The following is a 17,395-nucleotide window of genomic DNA, read 5'->3' on the forward strand; positions in this document are numbered from 1 at the left end:
AATGCATCATAGATACTTAAGTTATCTTTATGGCGCAGAAGAATAAACTTCTGTCTTGCTAACAACTGCCATTAGTGTTTGTAAATGGCATATAATGGAGTTGAAGGACCTAAATTTCAGTATGTGTAAATTGGATAAGGTTCTGCATAGTGAATACATGTTGGAAACTGTTGACTAGTATGAAATGTTTGTCCAAAATCTTTCTATGTGAGTCTACACCAAGGCTTTCTCTGGTTATCTGTCATGTCCTTTATATTGTTGATCTTTTACTTATCCAATTCCTTCTATGTCTTATCCAGTTGGAGATCCATTATTGATCACCTTTTAACACATGAGAAAACTATGTTTAAAGACTTGATGAGTAAGTATTAGCTACTGATAACTTATTTCTGCATTAATTTTAGATTTTAAATTTAAATTTGCTTCTGAGCTGTTTGGTGTCTAATGTGTCAATAAAATGCAGGCAATGCTGCATCTGCAGAATTGATTATGTGACCAACTTTATTCTCCACTAAAAACTGTTCTAAGTTCAGACTGTATTTCGGTAACGTTAACTTAAAAATATTTACTCCAGAAATGCTAGCATTGGCCTGCTGCAAGCATATTTGGCCATTATTTTAAGTTGCTGAAAGGTGACCATAGCACTGTTGCCTGTGAGAAAACAAGGAGATTCCAGTTAACTTTGCATGCATCTGTATACTCACACAGAGCTGCAGGAATATGGTGCACCAGTACAGCAAGCCTTTGAGCAGCGTGCTTTGATCTCTAATTCAGGCTTGAAGACAATACAGAAGAAAAGTCATTGGAGAAGATGGATAGGACCCTAGCATTTGCCTGGAGCTTTGAAAGATAAAGCAGCTTTTGTCTCTTGTTAAAATCTTTTAAAAGAACAGTTGAAGGCTTACAATGCAAATTTTAATGCATTTTTTTAACATTGTATGTTTTTAAACTTACCATTTTAATTTTTTCTCGGTAAGAATTAAACGTCTTGAAATCCCTCAGCCATGGTTTTAAGAGTCTGAAATGAGAAGGAGATCTGTGCATTTTAGAGACAGGGCTTTAAAATACTGGACAGCTGCAGTGTATGCTTTGTATAATTCTCTTCCTAGTTTGAGTAGATCAGGATCAACACCAACATATTATTCCAATCTGTAGTCATAAAGAGAGTAGTTATTTCTCAAAGATCTCAGGATACAGAAATTATTTTCATCTCAAGTCACTAGTCATTATATGGCAGATAAGAAGCAATTCTTCTATGTGTTACAGATATGCAGAGCAGCGCCTTAAAACTCTATCCAAGTTTTGAACAAAAAGCAATGTTGTTAAAGCGGCAAGCTTTCGCTGTCTTCAGTGGAGAAATTGATCAGTATCATCTCTATCTTCCCTTAATACAAGGTAAGATTTGTGGTCTTTTTCATTCAGCTCTAATACGTACGTAAACATTAAAATTTAAAAAAAAAAAAAAAAATGGAAGTACAACATTCCTTTCTCACATGATTTATTTCAGAACGGCTGACTGAGAACCTCCGTGTTGGGCAGACTTCTTTAGTTGCCGCACAGATGTTCCTCCTTTTCAGAGTTCTATTGCTAAGGATTTCTCCTCAGCATCTAACCTCCCTGTGGCCAATTATGGTAACTGAATTGGTAAGGAATGATTGTAACTTAGAATTAGTTTCTTGCATTCTTTGCATTTCACCTCCCTCACAGATCCATCCCTGGATGGAAGGAAATGTTTTCCTAGGTCTGCACTAGTTTGATAATTTGGAAAAAGAAGTAACATTGGCATTAGGAAATACCTTTCTGATCAGTGTTACTGTTGTTGATAATGTGCTTTCTTTTACAATTTGTTAACTTGTTTCAAGTCATAAGAGTAAACTAAGAGTCTGTGGGTTCTTATACTACTTACACTACTATGTGAAGTGTATCTTTTTATGATTGAGTTGTTGTATGAATGATTCAGCATTTCCATAAATTTATTTATTTCAAGATTCAGACGTTTCTACAACTGGAAGAAGAATTAACTGAGGAAGATGAACCATCAAAGTAAGAATTAGCATTTACCTGATGAAAGCCTGTAAAACCTGTGAAAGCTGTTAGCAATTGTGCTTGTTCTATATCTGCCTTTTTTTTTCCACTTGTGTACTTCTGAAATTGGTAAATCAGTACTTTTTAAGCAGGTGAAATACTAACAAAAAGCTGGTACTTAACAGTTGCATACAAGAATAGAAAAGTCAGTGTTTGAATATTGAATATTTTAAGTGACTTTTTTCTAAATACTTTAGATATATCTTTCCACGTACAGCCTTTTATATGAATCTCAGTGTTAATACAGAATAAAAATAAGACTTTTGTGCACAGGTGCAAGTGCACATTTGTGTAAATGTGTACATTTCCCTTTTGCTGAATGGAAAACACTTAGTGGATTTATGTTTAATTGTGTACTTCTCAATTTTTACGACCGCAGAAGCAACAGCAAGTTAAGCAAACAGAAAGTCTCAGGTGATGGCAGTGGAACTGACATCCAGCAGAATGAGCTGTCTTTGTACTTATCTGCTTGCAAGTTTTTAGACACAGCGCTTTCATTTCCACCTGATAGGATGCAGTTGTTCCAAATGTAAGTCCTTTAGTTGCTTACTGTTCTCCAGGTTGTTTCTGTACTTGTCCTTCAATGTAATTCCAGATATATCCTAGAGTTAATTGCACTGTTTGTTCTTTTCACAAGTGCAGACTTTGATTCTAGAACAAAAATAATTTGGGATATTTAGAAAGGCAATTCGGTCTTGTCAGTGTAGGAAGATTTCACTTTATTTGAAGGTTATCTTACATGGAAAAATAGGGAGAAGAGAAAGAAGGACTGTTCTTTGTTTTCCCTTTGCCACACTTGGGAATTTTTTGGAGGCAGTTGCATTTAAGCAGTGATATAGTACTGAAGTAGTAACTTCCTTGTTCGCTAAGTTTAGCTCTGGTAATAGCAAAACTTTATAGTTATGACAGCTCTTTCTGTGAACAAAACAGTGCTTTGCTAACTCTGTCTGATCCAAACAGGGAATTTTTTTCCTGTCTTCTCAGCAATGTAATCCTTTTGTTTCAGGTATAAATGGGCATTTGTCCCAGAGGTGGACACAGAGTCATCTACTGTGACTTCTCATCTGGTAGAAAATCATCAGGAATGTAGACCACACATAATACGAATCATGGATCTGCTAAAGATGAAATATGGGGTAAAGAAAGAGTGCTTGACTTATTTTTCTTTTTTAAGCCTTTAACTTACTTTTCTAAACTAGTGGTAGGATTGTAAGTTAGGCGAGAGGTTTTTAGATGTTAAGATTCCAAAGGGTTTAAAAAATTATCTGCCTTCTTTCACAAATGTATCTTGAACACGTCAGTTTTCTTTTGCATGTGGAGTGGCAGGAACTTTACCATAAGAGCATTTTAAATTGTCATTAAGGTTTAGTATTAGTACTTACAGAAGAATGCATTAGTATTTATTGGGTACCTCTGCATTCTGCAGCTTTCTGATGCCTGCTTCTGAAGACTTGTCCAAATTTCCAGTGTTCTGAAATTGTGGGACTTTCATTTAACAGAAGCTCAAATCTGATTATAGAAATAACTCAGTATACTATCTGTACAATTCATACTGTGATGGAATTGTAGGCTGTGGACCTCTCAGTATAAAACCAAGTGTATAATACAGGCTTCAAAGGAGCCATATTTAATAGTGTCTTAATGCAGTAAGTAAATCTTGGTTTGCATGTTTACAGGAAAGAAACAACACTGATGAGGGAATTTCCAAAAGGCACAAATTTCCTCTTTTGAACTTCCGCACTATATCTAGCATTACCCAGCTTATGCCCTTCTTCAAGACACTGTGTTGTGCATTTACGACAAAAGGGAGTGAGGCCCAGAATTCACATACTTCTGCATCTCTCTCTGTGGACTACGTTGGTGGCAATGGCATAAAGATCTTGCAACAGCTTGAAGAGAGTGTTGAATGTGACTTCCTTGAAAACATGGAAAGTTAGGCTGCATATCAGACACTTACGTGGTTATGTGGTCAAAAAAAGAGAAAACATTACTGCAATTCTTATTTTTTCCCATTTTGAAACTACATTTTAGGTTTTCTTCCAGCTCTTATGGGATGTACTTCAATAATTCAAGCTTCCCAGGGGTGATAAAAAGCAGGATTCTTTGTGTTATGGGGAGGCAGAAAGGAGAATGTACAGCTTAGTGGTAATTTACCATTGTTACTGTATTCTTTTACTTTTTTTCCTTGTGAAGGATTAAAGAGATTTGTAAATAATGGTAGAAGATTTTTAACTTGGTGAAAGTAGCAACTGTACCATTTATCCAGTAATTTCTCAAGTAAGTATTTTACACTACTTTTGGAACTGTGATCTGAAAGTAAATTTGAGAAAAAGCTAATATTGCATGTCAGTGTACAATCGGTTTGGCGAAAAGCCATGTCTTGAAGTTAAAACCCCCTTCTATTTCTTCTTCCTTTAACTGATCCTAAAACTTAGCAACTTGTAAACAGATAATTTAAATTTCAAACAGATCTATTTTATAAGCCTTATTACGCAAAGAACTGCAGACTTACCATGTTTGTAATTTCAGCTTTGTATTATAAGAGCGTTCTTCAGGATTAGTGATTCCTAAATAAAAAAACATGTACATGCACAAATGACCAACCTATGCAGTAACATTTTATAATTTGCACTACTTTGAGGGCTTTTGATTTTAATTAGCTGACTAATTAAAGAATATTCTAATTCAGTTCTTAAATGAAAGAACTTCGTTCTTTCAATGGCTAAGATCACCTTGCGACTTATGAAATACAGTTAAATGAAGATAATCCTGTAAAAATATAAATTACTGTAAACCCAGAGCCTAATTCAAAGGAAAATTCATTTTTTAAGAAACACTTTTTATACAAATAAATATATTTGGCTGTTCCTACGTATTATAGGAGGGAGGGATGTCATTCACAGTGCCATGACTATGATAATGTTCAAGGTGCAGCTTCTTTTGGATCTGCACCACTTCCACCATTCGGGCCTGGAAGAGACAGTGATTAGTTGTACTACCATACAGTGAAGCTGCTTGTCTGAAGGACACTTCTGACAGTTAGTGGATAAATACCACCATAGCCACATGTACATCAAAAAGCTTAGATGAACGCTTTTTCCATGAGGAGGTGGACTCCATTGAGGTTTTGGTATTTATTGGGTTTTCTGACTGGATTTGCAATGCTGATTTGTTTGGAAGGGAAGTTTATCATAGTTTTCATGATGAAAAGCTTTGTCTGCTTCTTTATTTAAACAACGTTGCCTCTACAGAAATGGATTTATAAGATAAAGCTCCAGACTGGTACTTGTGCTATTTGAAACATCTCAACCGAGGTAAATGTGCTTGATATTGGACTTCTTCATTATTGGTGGGTTTTCCTAATTAAAAAAAAAAAAAAAAAAAGATAATAAAGGACATGCCAAATGTATTGTTTAATGCTGTTAGGTTGTGAGATCAGGGATTTTTATTTATTTTTTTTCAAAACTCACACAAGAAATATGGAAGGTTACTTGGCAGTGTTTTTTACCTACAGATGTATGAATCCATCTTTGGATTATAAATGCTAAGCAACATGCTTTACAACTATAATACTGTAATGCTATATGAAGGTAATATGATAGACTTGTGCTAAATTTAAAGTTTCTGTGAATCTGTTAAGGAAAGCAATAGAATGAGGTGTGATATTGTGTAGTACTAGGGATGTCAATTATTTGTATTAATATAATTTATTAACAATCTCATGCTGTTGGAATAAGCACAAATGAAAAATATTCCTTTTTAAGCATCGCTTGAAAATTGGAACAGGATATTTTTAAATAATTTTGTTAATTGCTTGCATAAACTCAAGGATTTTCTTTTTAATAATATTGCTAATACTCAGGATGACTTGGTAGTTTGACTTTGGGCTTTCTGGTGGGTGGTTGCATTCCATGCTTAGGGAATTCTTTTAAAATCATGAGATGCTATTGAATTGCTGTTAACAATCTAGGACAACTTTCTGCTACTAAGCCTTTTGCTTTACTTTCTACTAAGCTCTAAACCTGTGTCTTCACTTAGTTTACTCGCTAACAAAAGGTGATAAAGCACTAACTTAAAGGGAGGGTTTTATCATCCTTCCCTTTGGAAGGGAATGAATGTCCCATTCTATCTGTCAGGGCTTCAGATGTGCGTGAGATCAAACATCACCATCCCACCGCCCAGGATGTGGCGGTAAATATTAAAAATTGAATCTGTGACTGAGCTGCTTGGAACCCTAATATGATCTTACCTTTTACAAAAACAGCACTTGCTTCTCTCTTGCCTTCTGTGTATACTCTTGCCTTTGCTCTGTGATTCTGCAGATTGCTGCTGTAAGTGGCCTGCACATCTTTTATCATTATAAAAAGGGTTCTGAACAAAAGAGTGGGCTCAATTGAATTAGTCTTACTTGGATGGCAGAGACTTGCCACTGAATATGCTTAAAAGTATCACTAACAGCATAACTTTATTCCTTTTCTACATGGGACTAACTTTAGCCATTTTAATTCTTACAGTACTGCATTTAAATCCATGTGAAGGAAGAGGGTTGTACTATCAAAGCAGTATAACCTCACTGTAGATACATCTGATGAACTTTCGCTTCAAACTCAGTAGCAACAGCTGGAGAGAAAATGCCTTTGCTGTGTGACGTAGTTTTTGCTTGTTTTCAAGCTTAGTTTTCTCTTTTTCATACTTCAGCTTTGAGACAGCATAGCAACAGTGCATGATACATAGAAGGAAAAGTATTTAAATATTCACAGAGGTTTCCTTTTCCTGAAGGGAAGAAAAATATAGTTGGTGCAACCAAGATAACTGCCAAAGAACAGCAGAACTTTAAATACGGAACATTAAATAATGGCTAATTGTATTCAATGCTACATTTGAATGTAATTCTAATAATAACATTAAATGTTATTTTTGAAATACCTTTCAGCTGCAATTCTCATTTTTAGACTACTGCTGATGGATTGTCTTTTTCTCTGATTCTGTAAAAGCTCTCAAATCTCAATGCATGAAGGCTTCTGTGCAGAACTCCAGACCTCATCTGGATCCCCGCAGCCGTGACTGTGTGCCTGCCCATACATCCCCATTGGACAAGGCTGCACCATCTCCCCTGTCTTATCCCCTTCCTGTTGCATGAAGTCCCTTTACCAGAGACTTCTGAAGTTCATACTGATACTTTCGTATGTTCTGGGCAAAAGCCCTGAAAGTCCTGCCTTTTCATTTGGGGGGAAGTGAACATTCAATTCTGCTTGAAGTTCTAATGCCAGAGAAGTATGGTTTCAATGACCCTGATGAGTAAGTTATTTTCATATTTCACCCTTTCCTCTGAGTCTTTGTGCATCACTTGTAAAGTTATGCAGTGTATCTCACACCTCACGAGCAAGTAATATTTGGTTATATTTTGAAAATGCTTGCAATACGTTGCATGTATTCTGGGAAATATTGTAGCATAGTACAAATAGTACTAATTTACTAATACTAAAGTACTCAATGCCTGTTGAGTACCTGCTTAGTCAAATAAAGATCTTCAGGTTTGGCAGTAACAGAACACCTCTATGATTTGCAATTACTGTCCCAAAGCAACTCCCCGATTTTCTTAGTGCTGGTTGTCTCCTGGCACTCAGCAGCAGAGCTTCAGGAGGAGCTCATGGCAGAGGTGAGTGCCCAGCAGACTAGGCCTTCTGATTTCATCACTGCAAACAGAGCAAAGGGATGGTGGGAGGAGGCAGATGGAAAGAAAGGGTTGATCAAAACTGATGGTACTTCCAGGTAGAGGCTGACGTATGTTTTCCATAATTTCTTGAGCAGAGGCTTGTAAGGTTTTGATCACCATGAACAGAAAAGCCTGTACCTCAGGCTTTTAGTTCGAACTTTTATAATACCTGTATCTTAGTTGTTGGGTTGCTTCCTTCTGTTGACCTCCACCAAAATAAGAGCTCCTTTCTAGTAGGACAAAATTGAGATGACAGGATGAAAAATTGGAAGGACAAAGAAAGGAGATGGAGAGGAATGCGTAGTGTAGTTATAATAGACAACAGGGAGCTTGCCAGCTATAAATACATGTATAAAAATAATCAAACACCACAACTGTCTCAGGTCTTTCACAAAGAAAATAGTTTGGACTCAAGGTAAGTAACTGTGCTCAAAATACCTGCAGATAGCTAAAACACAGTAACTTTAATGAAACAGCTGACAAATTTTGTTCTGTGAGTAAACAGGATGTGAAATATGACTTTTATGAAATATGCACCTTGCTGTAGATGTTACTGTATGCAACTTGGTAGAACACAGTAATAAGTCTTCAGTGAGGGAGACTCTAGTTACTCATGCAGTCTCTTTTCTTAGTGGTGTGATTTATATGGGGAAAACTGCTAACTCATTAATAATGGCACTGGAATTTGACCTCAGTGCTGTCTTTGAAAAACACATAAGAAATCCACTGGAAAAGGGAATTGTGCAATCTTTATTGTGCAAGTCTATCTGAAATAGCAGCTGCAGTTAGCAAAAAGAGTCAAAGCCCTTTGATTAAACTTTAAGTTCTTACCTTGCATTCTGGGGTTTGCACCTGAGCAAACAATTGCAAATCTTTGACGTGATTCTTTTTTTTTTTTTTTTTTTTTTTATTCCTACAAACGATGTTACCAAATACTCAGAATTACAACTTTAAATTACAACTTTCTTGGATAACAACAGAAGAAATACGCTGCTTCAGCTGTAAGAGAAAACAGAAAAGCAATGTCAGTGCCTGCTGTTAGGAACTCTGCCCATGTAGCGCAGTCGTGCATTTCTGGAGCTTTTGGTTATATAGCTCTGAACTGTCAGATAAGCAGGAGTAAATAGCAAAAGAGAACAATAACATCTGGATTACTTCATGTAAGGAGGATCTGCACAGACAGGTAAGAAAGCTTGAGATGACAGTACATCTTCTTATAAACAATTCACTCCTCTATTAATCAAAGGCTCCCCAAGTCATGCTGTCATGCATTTCTTAGTTGGGAAGATTGATAAAGGTAATGCTTTGTGAGCCCTTTACTTCTGCAGTGTGTGGATTTCCTTCCTCATTCATGGACAAACCGACACTGAAAATGAAATGAAACTGAAAATGAAAGGGCCAGAAACAGATCTCTTTGCTTCCATTTCATAGAATGACAGAATGGTTTGGGTTGGAAGGGAGCTCAAAGCCCATTCACCCCAACCCTTGCCTTGGGCAGGGCTGCCCCCCACCAGCTCAGGCTGCCCCGGGCCCCATCCAACCTGGCCTTGAGTTCAGCCAGGGATGGGGCACCACAGCTTCTCTAGGCAGCTGGGCTAGCGCCTCACTGCCCTCTACAGTAAAAATTTTCCCTCTGCTATCTAAATCTCCTCTCTTGTAGTTTTAAACCATTCTCCCTTGACCTCTCAACTATCAGACCATGAAAAAGTTTGTTTCCCTCCTGCTTATAAGCTTCTTTTAAGTACTTAAAAAAAGGCTGTAATGAGGTCTCCTTTGAGCCTTCTCCAAACTGAACGAGCCCAGTTCCCTCATCCTGTCTTCCCAGGAGAGGTGCTCCAGCCCTCTGAGCATCTTCCTGCCCTCCTCTGGACCTGCTCGCACAGTTCCACGTTTTTCTTGTGCTGGGGCTCCAGGCCTGGACGTAGTACTCCAGATGGGGCCACATGAGGGCAGAGCAGAGTTCCTGCTGCCCACTCCTCCTGCGATGCCTACAAGATACTGTCGTGTCTCTGGGCTGCGTGCGCACGCTGCTGACTCGTGTCTAGCTTTTCATCCATCAGGACACCCGAGTCTTTCTCCCCATGGCTGCTCTCAGTGAGTTCTCCTCCCAGCCTGTGCTCATAACTGGGAGTGCCCCGAGTGCAACACCTTGCGCTTGGCCTGGTTGAGCCTCATTCTATTCCCATGGGGCCACTTTTCAAGCCTGCCCTCTGGACGACGTCTGTTCCACTGCACGAACTGCACCACTCAGCTCGCCGATAAAGATGCTGAGGGGCACTGCCCCAAGACGGACCCCTACGGGACACGACCTGTGACCGACCCCATCTGCACGCAGAGCCGTTCACCACAACCCCGTGGCTACGACTATCCATCCAACTAACCCTCCGCCTACCGATCCGCGGGGCCGCCCGGGACAAGCGCTCGCTCGAGCCCCGCCCCCAGGCGTGGCCGTAGAGCCCGCGCATTTTTACCTAAAAAAGAGAGGGAAGGCAAAACACAACAAACCCGCCCCCCCGCGGCACGCCACCTCGTCCCACCCGCTCTGCCCGCCGTTGGACGTGCGCGCGGAGGGGGGCGTGGCCTAGCCGCTAAGCCCCGCCCCCTCCCGGAAGAGGTTGAGGCTGGCGGCGGAAGCGGGCCGTGAGGGGGGCGAGGCGGATGTGCGCGCTCTGGGCGCTCCCCGACGCCCCCATTCCCTGCTCCTTCCCGCCCCGGCTGTCGCTGCGGCACAAAAGATGGCGGCGAAAACTCAGGGTGGCATTCGACTCAGCGCGGTGAGCGCCTCAGCGCGGGGCCCGGGAGCGGTGGAGGGGTCTCTGAGAGGACGGGTGGCCCTTACCGAGGGAGGAGGAGAAGGAGGAGGAGGGGCGAGCTGGGGTGGCTGCGCGGGGCCGAGGAGGCTGAGGGAAGCTCCTGCTGAACGCCTGTGGGAGGAGGAAGCGGGCGATTGGACGGCGGCCGCCGTTCCTCAGCCGAAGCGGGAGGCTGCGGGGCGGCTCGGTGTGCCCGGGGGCTGGGCGGGCGAGCCCTTGCGGGGAGCTCCGCCAAAATAGGCAGCTCCAGTCGGGCTTGCAGCCGCTCCTGGCGGGAGGTGGCTGGGCCACAGCTGAGGCCGGTGGGGTGGGCGCCGCCAGACCCGCAACTGTGCTGCGCTGCTCGGCCTCGCGTTGCTCGCTGCCGTCCTTCTACTGCAGCCGGTCGCTTCTTTATTTACTCTCAGTAAGCGGGGTTGCCGCTGTTCTTTCAGTTTCTCAATACGCTGTGGCTGAAACTGGCTATTTTCGAGGGGCTTTCTCTTGTGTGTGGTTGTACGCTTCTAAGTAACGCTAGCAGCGCAAACACGTGGCTTGGGGCCTTGCTTTGAAATCTGGAATTAAGTGGTTGGGGAAAGCTGGATCCTTACAGGAAAATAACTGCTCAGGTGTTAGAATGTAAAGTGTACGTCACGTGTTGGACTGGGTCATCTTTATGGGTCCCTTCCAACTCGGGATATTTTGTGATATATGATGCATCAGTGTGCTCTTAGCGCTGCTTAAATTACCTTGAATTAATTTGCGTGATTGCAGAGGTTACGTGTAAGTGTCACCTGTTTGAAGTTTGGGAATTGCACTTTCATTTCAGCACTGTAATTGCTCTAAGTGCCTGATTTTATTAGGGAAGAACTCGCCTGGCTTTTTAGATAATGTAATGCTTCAAAAAAAAGAAAAAAAAAATGGAATCTTCCTTTGCTTTCGAATTCATTAGTAGTTTAACTCAGGGGAAAAGCGTGCCCGCATCAACATCTGTTTTAACAGATAACACCTTTCTATTACCTTCGGACAGTGTTTCCCAGCAAAGCACAATGCAGAACTGGCACTTGGTCTCTTCTGTCAGCCACTGTTATTTGGAAATAAGTTGGGTTTTACCAGAATATGTGCATTGGTTTCAGAGGCACGCAGGAACCACACACTTGGTGTAAGCAAGCCTGGCAATTCATTCTCATTCTGGCATTTATCTCTTGCTGTTGCTCTGGTAAAATGTTTGTTCAGTGGCACCATGAGACATATTGTGAAAGTGATCCAGGTTAAAAATACGATTTAAAAAATGAGTTGTAATTTGCATCAGATCCCTGATGCAGTTTGTTGCTGTGGTCGTGTAAGTGTATCAGCATAACTGAAAAGGAGTAGGAAGGGAGATGTAGCGGAAAGGGGATGAGCAGCCAGATGGAAGAAAAGCAGGAGGGGGAGAATGATAGTGGTGTTCTTCAGCCAAAAGCTGCAAAATAGCTCTGATAGACAAGGCTGCTTCCTCAGTAGTTATGATTTGTGCATGAGATGATCCGTGAGAGATGGAATAGTTCAGTTTTTCTTGGAAAGCTAAAATTCCCAAAGCTGCTGTTTTGTTAAATATTTACTGCTCATAATTGTAGGAGATGCTCTGCCTGGTACAGTGAGTCTTTCTGTCACATGAACTGTAGATACAGTTTGAAGTTTACTTGGATTTTCAGAAGGGGATTTGCTGCACTTGGTTTAAGGATGCCAAATGAAATAGCTAACCAAAACTCACTCACTGACCAAATATTTTTGGTCGGTGTACAAAGCAGCTGGATCATCTCAACCACAGCCATACTGACATAGCCAAAAGTGAGCATTCACCTGGGGATTAACACTCATACTGTATCCTTAGTACTGCATAACTCATAAAGCTAAATAGGCTAAAATATTTCCCACCGAGTTTCACCTCAGTTGTGTTGGCAGCTGGATATCCTATGAAGCAAGCTAGGGAATGCCCTTCGACCACTCTTCTCCATCATCTTAGTCTGATTTTCTTGTGTATCCTTGTTTCACAGCCTTCCATTCGTAAATGATGCTCTCTGCTGCAACTCTTTGAAAGCAGGACAAGGGGAAATGGTTTTAAGTTGAAGGAGGGAAGATTTAGGTTAAATGTCAGGGGGAAGTTCTTTATAGAGAGAGTGGTGAGGTGCTGGCACAGGCTGCCCAGAGAGGTTGTGGATGCCCCATTCCTGGAGGTGTTCAAGGCCAGGTTGGATGGGGCCCTGGGCAGCCTGGTCTAGTATTAAATGGGGAGGTTGGTGACCCTGCCTGTAGTGGGGGGGGAGTTGGAGATTCATGATCCTTGAGGTCCCTTCCAACCCTGGCCATTCTGTGATTCTGTAGCTCTTCCTGTGAACTGCCCTACAGGACACTCACCTTTAGCTGAGGGAGCTTTAGAGCCAAGAACCAATTTCTTTAAGATCTCATGTTCTAACTCGTATCTTCTAGTTTTGTATAACTGTTCACGTTCCTGCAGTTGGGTACCACCTCTCAGCCTTTTTCACAACCTTACCATCTGAAACAGCAATCCAGGAGAGACTGGTGGAATTTTTATGTTTGTTTATAGAAGGTGTTTCTTTTCAAAGTTAGTCACTGGTATGCAGCAGTGACATGAGGAATGGAGAGGCATCGCATTATCCAGGCACTGCATGAGGAGATTTTCTTACCATACTGATGCACTCTTTGCCTCACAGAAAAGAGGATACTCAGCTCTGATTATGTCAGTCTCAGAGATGCTGAAGTTCTTTCTTTCCTCAGCGATGTCTGACCAGGGGAGGCTCACAACTTTGGATTCATGCCTTTCAAAACTACATGGGGTCCTTTTTTTCAGGTCTTAAGATCTGCTGAGCTGTCATATAGTAGACTGAAGAAATTGAAAGCTCCATTTAACCAAGAGCTGTGGTGTACATGCTGTTTCCAGTAATTGGGCTTGATGTCTTAAATCCTAAATTATTTGTAAGCATCTGTTAGGAATTTTTTTAAAAAGCACAGTGACTTGGGCTGATTTAATTCACCATAGTTTATAAAACACATGGCAGCAAGGAGTGTAGTGTCCGTCTGTACTTGCAGTTTAACTTGGTGGAGAAATACCAGGGTTAAGCTGCAGTCCAGAAGTATGTCTGATGCTCTCTTTGACCTTTGAATCAAGGTGAGATTTCTTGGCAGTCGATGTTGATCTGAACAAGGGCTGCAACTTTGCTCCCACTGTGGCATCTGGCTCTGGAACTTGTTTGTAGCGTAATTATTTTCTCTGATAAATGATCTTGGGGACCCAAAGTGGTTGCTTTCTCTTATTTAGTCCTTACTAATTATGTGAAAGTGATTGTCACTGTAACAGTTGTATAAAATTGATTGTGTGGATACATACATGCTATCCTAAAATATTTTCCTTATTTTATCTATAATATGGATTATGTTTTCTCATGCACCTGTACTTCACAAGAGCTATTTCCAGCGTTGGATATTCCTAGATGCTTTTTATGCCATCAGTGTAACTACACCAATAAGACATAAGCATATATGTGCACTGTCTGTGCCCAAGAGCTTGTAAAAGTATAATTACATATATTCTCTGCAAATACAGCTATATCAAGATCAACAGTTAAACTTCCCCAAACATTGCACTGACAAATCCGTAAGTTATTGATTCCTAGTTCTGCTTTTCCTGTTCTTTTTATCTAAGTGAGTGTATACAAACCTAGGCTTTCATAAATGACTTGAGATACTTTTATCACTGACATCTATAAAATGTGTCATATAAATACATATTTTATTGTGCACGTTGCCATCTAGTCCTAGTAGTGCCTGCATTCTTGTGGTTACATCTGATCATAAACGAGGCTGAAATATATGAGCCTTAATTGCCAGCAGTACCAACTACCGTTTGAAAGAATCTGACAGGTCCCAGTAACAGGCAATTTTGATCAATATGGGCAAAAGGAAGTAGTGACATTAGACAGTAAGTCACTGGGTGTATTAGGTGTTTCTTTTCCAGATTAATACTCATGGTTTAAAATTTACATTTTTAATATTTGAGAGCTTGTGTTAAGGTTGTTACTTTTGGATGGAAGCATTGATGGTTTTTTGTAACTTCATCTTAGATCACAAACTGATGCTATTGTTTCTGTTTTATTTCAGCTTTGCCCAAAGTTCTTGCATACCAACTCTACCAGTCACACCTGGCCCTTCAGTGCAGTTGCTGAGCTTATAGGTATGTGGATCACTAATACTTATGAAACTTTATTTCCAGTTGTAATTTTTTGTTCCATCAAATAAGATCTTATTCTGTTCCTGCTTGATATGGTCAACCAGGTTTGAATTTTGTTAGGACAAATACATACAGGCACAAATTAAGGTGAGAAAGCACGCTCATGTAGGAAATTGTTATACATTCTTATTAATCTCTGTTTCTAACTGAGTGACAAAGGGTCCATCCATGAAAGCATACTGACCAGCTTGCACACAATCAGCTTTTGTTATTCTCCTTATTCCTCCACCCGTGTTTTCCTATGCTTTTTCCACCCGTTGGACCTTTCCTTTTTCTTCACTTCAGTGCTTCTTCCAAAACATCTCACAGTAATTTCTTGACATTGACACAATACCCCTCAAACATCCTTATTTTGTTTTGGGTTATGGTCGAGTAGATCCTTTTAACAGTCCATTCATCAGCGTTCCAGGAGTTCTGTTATTGCTTTTATCATCTGCTGTTTGTTAGGATTTGAGTATAGGTTTGACTTATTAGAGCCTGTTTGTCATTTTGTCTTTTATTTTGAATAACTGGTAAGTAAATATTCTTCCTTGTTTCTTTAGCTGGGGAATGGTTAGTGTACTTTCTCTGTTTCCTTACAGTAAAGGTGGGGTATGGAAAGATCTGTTAATCTAGCAGTTGTCTACTGCCAAAGGGAGCAGCTCTTCTGGCCACACATTCCTTTGCTTCCTCTGCACTGGTTTTGTCAGTTGTTAATTCAGAAGAGAAGTAACCTAACAAAATAAGAAATTTTCTGCTTGATAAGGCCAGAATTGCCACAAAGACGGAAATCATAACCGTATGACTATGGGAAGGACTAGATGTTTTAGTGATGAGTCATAGCTGAAAAGCTAAGTCATTTCAGCTGTCTTATCTTGTCATGCCATACCTGGCTGGAATTAATAAACATGTGCAGCGTAAGGCATGGAAGCATGTCTTCTTCCTTCCTTTGGCCTCTGTTTTGTCATATGCTTCTCTTTAACAAAGATTCGCAGAATCACAGAATCGTTCAGGTTGGAAAAGACCTCTGAGATCATCCAGTCCAACCCCACCCCATCCCCATTGTGCCCACTCACCATGTCTCCAAGAGCTCAGCTCCATGCTCCCCACTGGGCCCAGCAAACCCTTTTGTTCAAAGGGCTCTTTTGGCAGCACTTTTCTTTCCTTTTCTTCCATTAGAAGGCATGTTCATTAGGAAAATATCAGAAACCTCTCAGGAAGCTTGTGCTTCTAATTCGTTTTCCTAATGTATAGTGAACCAAGAGTAAATTTTTTAGGGTGAATTTAATTGACCTTTGCAATGGCATTAGGCAGATTGGCTTAAAGTCTATTAGAGTATAATGTAACCTGGTGAGATTTTAGGGAAGGTTATTGGAAAAAACTGTCAACTCGGATTGCTTTTCCTCTTCCCTCCCCCTTCGCTTTTTCCGTGCAGAGAAAAGAAGGATGGCTTACAACTGGGAAGGCACCGTAGAATCACAGAATCATTCACAGAATCACAGAATGGCCAGGGTTTGGAAGGGACTTCAAGGATCATGAATCTTCAACTCCCCTGCCACATGCAGGGCCAAATCATTCAGGTTGGAAATGACCTCTCAGATCACCAAGTCCAACCCTAAGCCACACCCACTGTGCCTACTGCCCACACCCCTCAGTGCCATATCCCCACAGCTCTGGAACACCTCCAGGGATGATGACTTAACTACTCCCTAGGCAGCTGTGCCCTTCCTTTGGAGAAGAAATTGTTCCTACTAATATCCAACCTGATGAACAGATGGAGATGAACTGAAAGGGAGAAGGGAGGAAAAGAGCAGGATGGGCACATCCTATCTCCAACCACCTCCTGGTTGGAAGCTCCCCACAGAGGGGGTACAGTGCATCCTTGCGTGCCATAAGGAAAGCTGGGGGAGCCTGGGGCAGCCAGGCAGAGGGTGAGAAACGCCAACCCCCCTGTTGTGCTCAGCACATTGCCCAAGCAGAATGAGTCCTCCAGTGGTTGTCCCCAGGGAGGGGACATGCACATACCGTGCACCAACACATCTGCAGCTCTCTGATGTGCTTGCACGCATCCAAAGGCACAGCAGCAAGTCATCTTGGTTTTGTGAACTGTCTTTCACATGTTATGTGCGTGGCTGTATCGTATGCCAAATACCAAGCAATATTAATTGGGCTATGTTATAGAGGCCTGAGTTTTCTTCTGTTTGCTCATTAAAATGATAATGATCTATATGTTAAAATTTGCTTTTTATACTCTAGTCCCTCGTGTCAGTGTTCTGGTAATTATGTTGCTGATTTCTGCTAGACCTCAGTCAGTTTAAATGTAAGCAAACTATTGATGCTACTTCCAGGAGAGAGGTTAAATGGGGCATCTGGAGAGAGCTGATGAGCTAGGAAATTAAGAAACTTGCACAGAGTATGGACTTAAAATATTTTCAGTCTAATTGTACTTGAAATGTCCTCTATGATTGATGCTGAACTATTTTTATGAACCTTTTTACTGTGGGTGCAATGTGTAGTGTATGCTCACAGACAGCA

At 41.0% G+C, this 17,395-nt stretch overlaps 2 protein-coding genes and 1 long non-coding RNA gene across 9 annotated transcripts in view; 2 read left to right on the forward strand and 1 right to left on the reverse strand.

The window, feature by feature from the left end:
* The window catches only part of DOP1B (DOP1 leucine zipper like protein B), a 50,955-nt gene extending 44,617 nt beyond the window's left edge, over positions 1-6,338 (forward strand). For all 5 annotated transcript variants that reach the window (XM_090122319.1, XM_090122313.1, XM_090122328.1 and 2 more), the window contains 7 exons: positions 300-361; positions 1,267-1,395; positions 1,508-1,644; positions 1,988-2,043; positions 2,465-2,614; positions 3,092-3,221; positions 3,762-6,338. In XM_090122319.1, the coding sequence (XP_089978445.1) occupies positions 300-361; positions 1,267-1,395; positions 1,508-1,644; positions 1,988-2,043; positions 2,465-2,614; positions 3,092-3,221; positions 3,762-4,022 (925 nt within the window). In that variant the 3' untranslated portion in view covers positions 4,023-6,338. The remainder of the gene's footprint in view (positions 1-299; positions 362-1,266; positions 1,396-1,507; positions 1,645-1,987; positions 2,044-2,464; positions 2,615-3,091; positions 3,222-3,761) is intronic.
* Positions 6,339-8,684: 2,346 nt separating this feature from the next.
* LOC149919938 (uncharacterized) lies at positions 8,685-10,388 on the reverse strand. The gene is made up of 2 exons (XR_016459213.1): positions 10,329-10,388; positions 8,685-8,800 (listed from the first exon to the last, which is right to left on the reverse strand). It is a non-coding gene; the product is annotated as an uncharacterized LOC149919938 (long non-coding RNA).
* A 21-nt stretch (positions 10,389-10,409) lies between these two features.
* MORC3 (MORC family CW-type zinc finger 3) overlaps positions 10,410-17,395 on the forward strand; it is a 28,846-nt gene continuing 21,860 nt past the window's right edge. For 2 of the 3 annotated variants that reach the window (XM_090122336.1, XM_090122341.1), the window contains exons 1-2: positions 10,410-10,575; positions 14,752-14,824. In XM_090122336.1, coding sequence (XP_089978462.1) covers positions 10,537-10,575; positions 14,752-14,824 — 112 coding nt within the window. In that variant the 5' untranslated portion in view covers positions 10,410-10,536. The remainder of the gene's footprint in view (positions 10,576-14,751; positions 14,825-17,395) is intronic. The other variant, XM_090122349.1, reaches the window with a different exon arrangement.

This window comes from Phasianus colchicus, chromosome 1, assembly GCF_987193195.1.
Source record: "Phasianus colchicus chromosome 1, bPhaCol1.hap1.1, whole genome shotgun sequence".
Taxonomy (NCBI): Eukaryota; Metazoa; Chordata; class Aves; order Galliformes; family Phasianidae; genus Phasianus; species Phasianus colchicus.